The sequence below is a fragment of the Neodiprion lecontei genome, chromosome 4 (genome assembly GCF_021901455.1).
Source record: "Neodiprion lecontei isolate iyNeoLeco1 chromosome 4, iyNeoLeco1.1, whole genome shotgun sequence".
NCBI classification, from domain to species: Eukaryota; Metazoa; Arthropoda; class Insecta; order Hymenoptera; family Diprionidae; genus Neodiprion; species Neodiprion lecontei.
Window position 1 is genome coordinate 381,326 of NC_060263.1, and position 11,646 is coordinate 392,971.

At 38.3% G+C, this 11,646-nt stretch overlaps 2 protein-coding genes and 1 long non-coding RNA gene across 4 annotated transcripts; 1 reads left to right on the top strand and 2 right to left on the bottom strand.

Moving 5' to 3' along the window:
- The first annotated feature begins 112 nt into the window (after positions 1-112).
- On the top strand, positions 113-5,407 carry LOC124293809. Its single transcript, XR_006903657.1, has 3 exons — positions 113-190; positions 5,047-5,169; positions 5,359-5,407. It is a non-coding gene; the product is annotated as an uncharacterized LOC124293809 (long non-coding RNA).
- On the bottom strand, positions 2,020-3,967 carry LOC107224030 (putative transferase CAF17 homolog, mitochondrial). Of its 2 annotated transcripts, none has more exons than XM_015663934.2 (2): positions 2,387-3,967; positions 2,020-2,161 (listed from the first exon to the last, which is right to left on the bottom strand). In XM_015663934.2, the coding sequence occupies exon 1, from the start codon at positions 3,520-3,522 to the stop codon at positions 2,422-2,424; it is 1,101 nt and encodes a 366-aa protein (XP_015519420.2). In that variant the 5' UTR covers positions 3,523-3,967; the 3' UTR covers positions 2,020-2,161; positions 2,387-2,421. The 2 variants fall into 2 exon arrangements, 1 of the variants encoding a protein (XP_015519420.2); XR_006903654.1 differs by having other exon boundaries at positions 2,038-2,161; positions 2,285-3,966.
- A 291-nt stretch (positions 5,408-5,698) lies between the features above and the next one.
- Positions 5,699-9,296, bottom strand: LOC107224028 (acyl-CoA Delta(11) desaturase-like). The gene is made up of 5 exons (XM_015663931.2): positions 8,948-9,296; positions 7,884-8,014; positions 7,556-7,761; positions 6,821-7,006; positions 5,699-6,729 (listed from the first exon to the last, which is right to left on the bottom strand). The coding sequence occupies exons 1-5, from the start codon at positions 9,189-9,191 to the stop codon at positions 6,330-6,332; spliced, it is 1,167 nt and encodes a 388-aa protein (XP_015519417.2). The 5' UTR covers positions 9,192-9,296; the 3' UTR covers positions 5,699-6,329.
- Between the last annotated feature and the right edge of the window lie 2,350 nt (positions 9,297-11,646).

The following is an 11,646-nucleotide window of genomic DNA, read 5'->3' on the forward strand; positions in this document are numbered from 1 at the left end:
TGGCTGGAACTGACCACGCGGTAGTAGCGATGGCGTGACCGTGTAGTTTATATCGCTGTGTTCGCAAAAAAAAAAAAAAAAATGTCCACAGGAAAACGTATGAAATCCGTCAGTGTTGCGGAATGGAACCGTGCGGAAAATCTTCACGGTGGCTGCCTCAGAGCGGTGAATTTGAATTTGACTGCGGAACGTATGTTTTTTTTTTTTTAATATACCAATGATGAAAACGAGCGAATTCTATAGACTTATTATTCACTTTATAGAATATATTTTTTTAGACTACAGTATTGAAATCTGCCTTCAATGGAACAAAATACCAGTATTTATTTAAAGCGAATTTCAATGAAAATTCATAACTCGATTGCCAACAATATAGCTATTGAAGATATTGCAGGCATTGTGCAAGTATGCAGTTATGGTTGAAGTTTAACTCCACAAACTTAGGGTAACACATTAGGATTTACGGAACTGAAACTAGTAATGCGAATCGCGAATAGATATAAAAAAAAAAAAATTTCTACAAGGTTAAAAAATAAAACTATTATTGATTATAAATAAAACATTTGTCAGTTTCTGTACGACCGTATAAATCGAATATTGTAACAGAATGATGTTGTGGTTTTGAGGAGTAAAAAATTATCAACAAAGTCTTTGGGCAAAACGTACATAATGGTTTGAAAAGTATTGAATATACAGATATTTCGTTACACGATTCATTTGCACCAACTTACCAGGAGTTTAAACGACCGGCTGGTTTACCACCTCTGCCTAGGTTTGGCCAGACAGCATTGGATGGGCCCAAAAAAAATATAGACACCATGTATACTGTAATTACTGATACGTTGCACACTCCGTTTGGTAGCAGTGCTCGAAAGAAAGAAGTTTTAAGACTAAAACGACTTCGGTAAAAAAAAAAAAATTATTGATTACTATCAGCAGCAGCTTTCGAAAAACAACAAAGAGCGAACGTTGTCTTACTTTAGAAAAGTCACGAACGGAAAAATTATGAAAATAAAAGCTCTGCTGGGATTAGACAATGATAGAAATAGACCCTGATTATAAATGAGGCATTTTTCAGTGTGTGTACGCCGGTATAAATAAAATATTGTACTTGAAATCCACAAACACTCTTTTGCTATATGTAGTTTCGCTAGCTAACTAGTATTTCTTCCTAAACTATCTACCGTTTTATCAGGTCTTTACCAAAATATGGCAGGCTTCAGGTGTAAAGGAAAGCCACTGGATTCAGGAATTTGGCAGAGTCCAGAATTATAAGAGCTACTGCGAAAGCAGACGCTAGAAAACAACGGCGATCCTTTGCTGTCCTTCTCTTTTGTCTTCACTTCTTGCCACTGCGTACTCTGACTATTACAACTCTTATGCCTCTAGATGTGGCATATTCGAATGGTCAAGACATTCTGTAATGAACTGCCGTTTACGCTCACAGGATGTAGCTGTCACGGTAAAAGAATCCGATATAGAACGAATAGGGAAAAAATCAGACTTTGCTTTTCACATTTATATTCAAGTAACGGTCTTCTTGAAATTCAATGAATATGACTCATTTTCCGGCTAGCCGAATCACGAATGTATCACTCGTCGCGTAGGATTTGATCTCATATTTGAATTTTAGGGAACATAGTTTTCTCCCAATACTTGAATCGTTTTATTATCTTATCAGTCGTCAATGTGTGTTGTACATTTACATGATAGTAATGAAAATAAATTAAAGATTGTCATCGATCAGTTAACATCCTTCTTTTTCAAGGCTTTTATTTTGGCATGTAACTGAACGGGCAAACTGGACATTTTTTGTTGGGCGCAAGCCTGGCAGAATCTTTTGATAAAAAATAAACTACAGCCTAGACAAACTGGTTTTGTACAAACTCCACAGTCAGAACCTAGCACTAGGATTTCCCCCCTGTTGGGTAGGCTAAATGGATCCTTCATAATGTAGCATTCTTCCAAGTAAGTCATAGTCCTTGCAAACGGTGGCTTAGAGCCCTTGTAATCGTAACGTTCCGCTAATCCGCAAAAGCTACACTCAAACGTTTTGCCACGATCTTTTTCTATCTTCGTACTTTCCGGCTCCATGTTTACTCGCTTATGAGTTTCAGAAAACTCGGAATATTCCGCAGATGTGGTAGCTACTGACTCCATCCTAGAAATCAATTATTCATTTGGTTAATAAATAGATTTATTTGTCAGAAGACAATTTTTTCTATAACAATAACGAGATAAAGAATAAATAAGAGGATGTATAACAAGAACACAAAGAATGAACCTAAATCTATCGTATCAGTCTTTGCAGCCGGCATCGCTTATACAAAATAATCTCTCATCTATATTACTAATTGATTTTAAAAAATAGTAATATTGTCTATACAATATTATCCATTGGAGGCCCTTCTACCCTCATTTTCAATCGCTCTTTCCGATCGATGCACTTTCTTTGGGAGCTTCCTGCGGCCACCAGACAGGTTTTAAAGCCTTTCCCTTGAGTCCAGATATTCTGAGAGACTGAGCAGTTAGTGCTTCGGCGATACGGACAAGTCCAAGTCCATTCTCATTGACATGTCCCCTCAATTTACCAATTGATTTCTCACTCTCATCTGTAATGCTCTCGTCGTACTCTATGGGCTCAGGAGGGGAACTTTCAAGGGTAATGGGCATCAGTCGTTTTCTGACCACCCCTGTGTGGTATGTCCTTGCCGTCAATTCCTGGCCAATGTAGCAGCCCTTGTGAAAACTGACGCCGTGTAAATAATCGCAGTTTGATTCCAGAGGTAGCGCCTTGCCAGGCGGCAGGTCGTCGCAGCCCTCGCCAATTCCCAGCTTGTAAATGAGGGATCTGTAGCCAGTAGACACCTCCTTACTCTCCACGGTGTCTGGATCGACGCGAGCGACGATGTCTCCGGTTTGTGTCCCAAGGTCGGATAAAATGCGGAAACCAAGACCCGAGAACCTTGGATCTGGGTATATCCTGATGTTTTCTATGACTTTGCTCGAACTGGTATCAACGATATCAACCAGGGAATCACATGGGAATATCTGTCCTTCGAGCTTAATTTTCTTCGTTATGTTCGCGCCAGCGTTCCACGACTCAATCGATGCTTTGTCAGGATCGAATAATGCCCAGACCTTCATCTCGTTGCTCAGATCATCAATGTCTATCTTTCGCCTCACTCTGTAGAGCTTGAGGTGTTTTTGTACGGACATCAAAGCCCGACTGTCACACTCCAGCAGATAGACTCCGATCTCATGCGTTCGGTAGAGTATCGCGTCAAACATCACTCTGCCCTTCGTATTTAGGAACATTGTGTACATGCTCGCTTTCCCCTCGTCCAAGTGCCTCATGTCGTTAGTTATCAGACCTTGCAAAAACGAGGACGATTCTGTGCCAGAAACTCTGAGGAGGCTCCTCTTGCTCAGGTGTTCTATCACTTTGCTAGTTGGATTCGTCGAGTTGCTTCTCGTCATGTTGGCGGCTAGTCGAAGTCGCGATGGCCTCAGTTTAAACATATTTCTATTACGAATTGGCTTTTTACTATCTTTTCTTATCAAATTTCGAACCCTCCCGACTTGATTCCGGCGAATGTGATGAGAAGTAGAGGTTAAGTTAGGTTAGGAATTTTTGGATTTTCGTGCGGATAGAATGCAAGTATATCAACGATACGTGAAATCAGCTTACGTTATATTGTGTTTCATTCGCGCGGATAGTTTTCAATAATTTTACAAACAATTTACGGTCTCACTAGAAATGGGCGGGGGTGGATGGGGGACTCGCATTTAGAGGTTATAATATCCACTGCGTTGGTCGGATCGTCACATCGGGAATTCGCAATTTAGGTAATCGATAATCTGCCGATTGTCAGCTGCCCAGAGAGTGATGTCGCTGATCTCGTAGCGCCCTCTGACACAAAATAGGTATTTGGAACTAAGTTTCGAGATGGCTAGTCGACGAATCGACTGATAATTATTCTGCCGTAGATGATAGCACGGAAGCAGTGGATAATGGCGTAGAGTTACTGCCGTATTTGTGACTAAAATTGGCCAGTCAGTTAAAAATTAGTCGATGCATTGATTAGGTACATCGTATTTTTTTTGTAACGGTCCACACGAAACCAAAATTTCGTAAATTTCAGCCTGTAGTCTTAATAGTTGAAAAGTTTTGTTGCATAATTTATAGTTTCGTCTAAAATATTTTTCAATTTTAGGTGAATATCTTCATTTGTCTTTTACTTATTATAACAAATAGGTACTTAGTAAGTAAGACAATGATGACGATTGATATTCTAATCACATGAATACGCATAAATTGATATTGTATTACGTCGCTCATGGAAGTCAAGAAACAAAAACCGAATGTGAGGAAAAATAATCGCGTCCATCGATCAAACGATTAAAAAAAAAAAAAGAAATGTATTATACTTGATTAATCCGGAAAAAATAATCGATTCAAACGAAAATCGATTGTTATTGATAATTCTTAGTCGTGACAGGGTCAGCGAATTTCTTCCTGGAGATCGATACAGTGATCATTTATTTCGTTATCTCGTATTACCAGGTAACGAATTTTATTGCATCATTCGGCATTACTGATTGTTTTGAAATTTTTAGTAAATGTAAACCGTCGATTGTTGTTTAATTCTCATACATATTAAGTTTCTAAATAAGTATATGGTAAATTTTGAATGCTGTTTAAATCGATTTGAAAAGTTACCTCGCTAGAAAATTTTTTTTTACCCGATCACAGAAACAAATTGTAACTACGTTGATCGGCGTTTGTGATTATTTGAATTGAAAGACTCTGTGAATGAATCTGGGAAGAAATCATTCGCTAGCGAAACTGATGAATTGATTACAGAAAATCAACCGGTGTAAAACGGATCCGAATGATTTCCCACTTGATTATGTAATCAGTAACGTTTTGCGAGACTCGACGCAATAAGTAACGCTCTAAAATTGCATGTACTTAAACACTCAGTATATGGATGTTGAACACGAAATATTAACAAAATGTTGTGGTCTTTTACCTGATTACAGAATTAAGCCGCAGCTGAACTGATTGAGGTTAGCGAATATCTGAATGTTACTTTAATAATATTCGTTGGTCAACCAAATTCCGAAGCTGAACAGTTCATAATGCTGTGGCAGGATAAAACACAGGTATACACATGAAATTATTCTTGATTATACTAACACGCTACTTTTGTCATCAGAAATTTGTCTTTCAGTTGAATTTTTTTGTTATTCGATCCTTGATTATATTTTGTAAAAACTATCCTAAATTTTCAATGGTTCATGTGTCGGTTTGGAAAATGGAATACTGATAACATGTTGTTATCTCTTACCCAGTTATAGGGTCAGTACTATCGACTGCATTTATAATAGTTATGCTATGAAAGAAATAACCCGACTCAATCGACCTCTGAGAACGAAGTGAAAACTTGACCAACCACTACAGTGAATAAACGTGGAAGGTACGTAACTGATATGATTTTTAATTGCGTTGTCGCTTTTGGCCGTAAACGATTTTAGAATCTCGACTGATGTTGAATGCTGATCACTGATTTTATACTTTCCTCACTGATCGTACGCACTCTTATTCGATACTAACTTGTGCTCATTTTGATAGCCTTGTTACATAATTCATTTCTATAATTTATTTATTATTAAATCAAAAACCACGGCAATATCATGGAAAAATAATTTATTTGCTTCCAACAATGGGCTGATGATGAGTGAACAGGAGGCGAGCCATTAAATTCATTCTACAATCGAAGAGGATGGGTGATCTGAGGTGAATAGTCATAAAAATTTGAAAACGGACCTATTTTTATTGGTCAAGTATTGACGAATTGTAGTTTTTCGTGATACAATTTTTGCTTCTCACGTACATGAAACTAAAAATAATGATTCGGTATTGTATGAGGGGTATGGAGCCGTGATAAATTCGTATTTCCCTATCTTATTCCGAGTGCATCCCGCTAAATACATGTATCGATGTTTCACAATAGCAAATGATGAGACTTAATATTACGAAGGCACACAGTGTGAGAAAAGCGCAATTCGTTTGGTAGATACGGTTGAAACTACACATTTTTCACCATTTTACTTGAAACGTGGAGTTTGTTGACTCAAAGGTAAGCTTTCATTTACCGCGATCACGATTAATAATACACGTACAAAAGTATCATACACGGGACACGTAACAGCGATAATAGGAAAAACATTACATCTATTCTACTTCGTTATCTATCAGGTCCATATGATTAAATGATATAGGTATCTACGTTACATTCGCTCATTGGTAAACAGCTCAACAGTTATTGTTGGTGTGGTCTCGTCTCGCAGAAATGAAAGTTGCGGTGAACTTTCATGAAAATCTGACCGAGGAACCGTTTTGGTGATCTGAGCGACAGCCTGAGATGAGAGCCAAGTTCGGAAATGTGCCTGAATAACCAGTACTGCTGGTGTTGCACAGGAACGGTGGACTTCTTGCCGATTCTATGAACTATTTTGTCTATAAGTTCGGGCGAGGGTTGTCGCAGGTCGTATGCCCATCCGATCTGGGCAAACGCGTCAATAAACATCGTTGCCGCGTTGAAGTTTATGTAGGGCAACTCGGAGGCCTTGTAGTCCCAAGGGAACGTGTGGTGATAATTGTGCGATCCTTCGCCACCCGTCAGCACCGAAACCAACATATTTTCAGCCGGGTTTATCAGTCTGGGTACAAAATGATAAAAAATCACAATTATACTTGCAATTAAACTCAACGTAAAGTAGAAAGACAGAAAAAAAAACCGTTCATACCGACCTGTTGTAAGGTCGATCGCCCCAAAGATGTGCGAAACTGTTTATGCTCCAGAGGCAGTGTGCGCCCAGGACGTAGCGTATGAAAACCTGAGTCAGCACAGCATGCATTACAGTTTCACCCCAATATATTACCGGGATTATCGTCGGTAATGTGAAGCAGAATATGATGTTTAGAATGGTACCGTATCTGAATTAAAAATTAGGAAATAGTACATTATGCGACCAAGGAATAAAGTCAAAGATTATTCCCGTAAATTTGTTTACTGGTAACACTACTGTAAAAAAAATAGAAAGGCGCTATTTTGATTAATTTTTTTTTTACGGAAGAAACGCTAATAAGATAATAATATTTAAGGATGTCATTAGGCATACATTTAAGTATAATACAGAAGATTGTTATCAAAAAATATTTAAAAATGGCGATACTGGAGCCATTCTCGCGGTACATGTTGAATTCTGCAAATGGCGGAAATTTGAATTAGGAAAAAAAATAGAAAAAAGGATTTTTTTTCTGGATTCTCGCGGGCAAAAAAAAAAAAAAAAAAATGCGCGTGTTTCAGGTTTTTACATTGACGTTACCCCTCAAGACGGAATAACGTGCTACTTTCGTCCCGCTTTTTAGGTAAAAAAAAGTCAACATTATATGGCTGAGTCGGGAATAAATAAGTTCTCACTTCTTGCCAATTATAATCGTAATGCGAAAAATCGAAATTAGACGGAAAAGTGGGCGTCGTACTTTCTCTGGAACATGGCGACTCTGTCGTTCCTTACGTCGGTCATGTCGACCTCTCTCCCTCGGCGCAGACACTCCGGGTGACGATGGACGCAGAGCCAGCCCATGTGGGAGAACCAGAAGCCCCGCTTAGCGTTGTGGGGATCTGCGTCCGTCTCAACGTACTTGTGGTGGACCCTGTGGTCCCTTGCCCAGTCGTAGATCGTGTACTGTGAAGTTCGTTAATGCGCGGATTTTGAAAAACGAACTATTGTTCGATGGAAAATTTTTAACGAGCTTTTATTTTGCTCTCTCTCAAATTTCTCGGTACTTTGATCAGGGGTACGCTTACCAATCCGAGAACGGAGTAGAGGAACATCAGCAGTATTCGCAACGGGAGATTTGCCTTGTACGAGCGGTGAGACCAGAGCCGATGTGCTCCTGCCGTTGTTCCAACGAATGCTCCACAACCGACGATGAATACTGCGGCATTAACGAAATAAAATAGCCATTGTTGCAGAAGTTGTGAGAAATCATTAGTTTTCAAGGGAATTATTGGTTGATGTTAGATTCCGAGTTGAGAAACTTGTCTGATTCCAATTGATAGAGTTCCGAACCTTCGAAAAGTCTGCTTATTCAAATGTCAAGTACATTTTTCCGTTACAGTCAGTCCTACGAAAAGTTCAAATTTCTGAAATAAAATTCAATCGTCTGGTGCTAGGGCATTAGCTTAATATGTATATAAAATTATGACGCGCTGTAAACGCGAGAAAATTTGTTGTTACGAAGGTGATCGTACAAAATAGTCATAATTTGATGCATCGTAAATCATTCGAACTTATGAGAGATATTTAGTTCGATAGAAAATATGAATTTTCTCTTGTGCAAGCAAATCTTCTTTCAGACGTCCACCTTAGGTGATCGGCTATAATTGGAGGTGTAACACAAATCAACCATCGAAACCTAAGGTTGTAAAAAATGCTTTTCATTGAAGATTATGACACGTATTTAACGTTCATCGCAGTGTTCTCGAATAGTGAAATCAACGGATTATACTGACGAGGTTGCAGTTCGTAGCATTATTAAAGCGATGCATTTTCGGCAGAACGGATTATTTTGCAACATTAGCATTGTCTGAGATTAAGCAAAACATAGTAAAGTCAGCTCATATTTTGCAAAATAAACTCATTGAAAAATGTTCCGAACATGATGTGAGATTACAATTTTTCTCACCGCGTTTCGGTACGTTGACGTTACGAATTTCAACCTCATTTAAATTGTTCGTAAAAAGTTTTTATTTAATATAAATTTAGCAATCAACGAAGGGACCGCCTTGAATGCCGACTTTACGTATTAGATTCAGGAATATCAGCTTGAAGCACTTCAATAAATTAGGCTAGATTTCGTATAACTCACTCCAAGCAACGGTCATCGGTTTAATGGGTATCGAATGTAGTCCGAAGGCGTACATCGTCAGGGATCCTACCAATCCAACGTTGAGTATTACCATGGGAATAAACTGACTCCATTTGATATTATTCCAAATGTAATTCCACGTCCAGTGTTCGGCAATTTTCTCTCTGTATGCCTCCTCGCATAGTTTCTCGACCGTTGTTTCATCACGTGCAGCTGCACCAGCGTCCGCGAGTGTGACGGACATCTCGAAAACTGCGGTATATTAAAACGGGATACCGCCTCTCGGAGCACCTGAGACCGTCGAAACTATTCAACTAGCCAAAATCACTGCTATCACTGGAACAGTGATGAAGAGCCGACTCGTATTTATAATTGGCAAAGGTAGGCTAAGATTCTGTCGTGGGAGAGAACCAGTGGTCAAATTAAATATAGCTACCTCCAAAATTCGAGTCGAGTTGTGTCTGTATTTCAGATTTCGGAGCTATAATGAAAACATAATATGCACATACATTTCGGTAGATCTTTATGCTATGAGATAATCCTTGATCGATACGTGACGGATTATGCCGATCATTCGTATCGAAATGTCGATGTTGTAAGGTATGATATTAGTGATGGATCTGTCCAACAGATAACGAAGTCGTAGACTTGAATACGGTTGTACGCCGAGGTTGTAGGGTTTGGACAGTTCCTTGAGTAGACATATTTACATCTTGTGGGTATTTTAATCTACGAATTCTTAATTTCCAGATAAACGTTCACTCAAATAGTGGATCGACAAGTTTACGTAACGACAGATTCTGTTTATTATCCTATCGTTTTCGTAATTCTTGGCTTCAAAAATAATTCTCGCGCCCAATCAACCCGTACTGATTGTACTTCAGTACAGTTTTATAACGATTACACAGGGTAAATTTGACAGGAGTCAACTTTGAGCGATTACTGAAGCAGGATGATGCGTTATATTGCCGTGAAATAATTTAGAGACGTAATTTGAATATTGAAAAATATGCTCTCAGTGATTAATTGTAAAATTTTGATTTGATAGTCTGAAGAAAAATTTTTTCGACAAAACACGGATCTTCACTTAGAAATTCATAACTTCTTCAATTTTTCATATTTCTTGGCGAAATTTCAAGACGGTACTTGTGCGGCATCGCACATTCGTGCAAAAAAAAAAATAAAAAAATAGTTTGGTACGGTGTGTTTTAAAACGTGTATTTGTTTCAAACGTCGACCTTGGTGATTCAGGGCTTGAAAAAATAAAATAATTCAATGCCATCTCCAAAAATTTATTGGCTCATTTTACTACTGATCATTTCACCTGCATCCCCATCTTCCTCGATGAGATCCTCCGTCATGAGGCGTGAACGAAGATAATACGACATCTGAACAATCGATAAATAACAATCAGCGATGAAAGAAAACGTTTTTAGAAAATTAGGTCGATCGTGCGACATAACTTATTACGGGTTAAAATCGATCATTCGTTCTTTCAGTGATAATATAATTTTTAGAGATTCCGTTCATTTCCTAAGTTACGAACGTCGTGGACCAGAAAGGAAATTCACTGTATCGACAGCATGCAAGTGACCTTTAACAAAGTACTATCGATCTAAGCGACATAAATTATGATAGAAATATTGGCGAACGATGTTAATTTAACCATTGGAAATTATAATACCTGCCAAGCGTCCGCGACAGATACTTGATTTGATTTCTATGTTTTGGCGGACAGGAAAGGACAGAACGACGTTAATGCCACTACAAGGTCACGTTTCAATGAATTATTGATAGGAATTCGAAATACTATGCGCTACCCGCTCCTATTTCTACAATTTCAAACTGAATACGGTTTTATTATTTAGAAATGTTGATGCAGACTCAATTCATTTATAGCTGTATTAGCGTAAGGGGAGCAGATTATTCAAGTATTCTACAACGCCGCCCTTTCGATGAAAATTAATTTGGAACTTGAAACTTTTTATTGCATAAATGTTTACTAGTTTACTCTGTATAAAAGTACTTGTGTCATGAATATTTATTATATATCTATAGTATCGCAGACTCTGCATACAGTATGAAAGGAAAAGGCATGCGTGTTGTTAGATGCTGATTACACAAGGGATCGGATGTTAGATTTATTTCCCAGTACTGTCAATGCGAAAATAATTAAATTTCCGCTCCTCGTCCACGAATGAGAATGGAACGGGAAAATGAATTTATCGACCCTTGTGATCAAGTGCTTTATTATAAAACCCGCAGGAAAACCTTAAGTATTTCCAAAAATAGTTGTTTCCGAAATTAATCAGTCAGTTTTGTAAATTTGAGATTTGCAAACGATGCTCCGCACAAATTTTTGAAGCATCTAATAATATTAAGGGGTTGCCCTGATTGGTTTCGACGCCGACTTATATATCTCCAAATATCAAAGTCCACGTACCTCAAACGCGAAGACGGGCTTAACAACCCCATTCTATACGCAGTTCTGAATATAAACACTCCGATACATTTTCATTTGACGCAGAAATAAAGAAAATGTCGCGAATTCTGTGAATTCGCAAGGGTAAAGTACATATACCAAGTACATATTTTCGAGGTTTCGTATTTATCCGACTATCTCCCGCTAAGCAGTTTCATTTTTCGACGCTGCAGCAGTCCGTACGATAGGTTGGCAGGAATTACAAGCAACAATTAAT

Coding starts and splice junctions, on each gene's coding strand:
- LOC107224030 (XM_015663934.2), bottom strand. CDS start 3,522: ATGTTTAAACTGAGGCCATCGCGACTTCGACTAGCCGCCAACATGACG.
- LOC107224028 (XM_015663931.2), bottom strand. CDS start 9,191: ATGTCCGTCACACTCGCGGACGCTGGTGCAGCTGCACGTGATGAAACA. Junction 8,015..8,947: donor ACCGATGACCGTTGCTTGGA/GTGAGTTATACG, acceptor TTAATGCCGCAG/TATTCATCGTCGGTTGTGGA. Junction 7,007..7,555: donor GTCGCCATGTTCCAGAGAAA/GTACGACGCCCA, acceptor TTTTTAATTCAG/ATACGGTACCATTCTAAACA.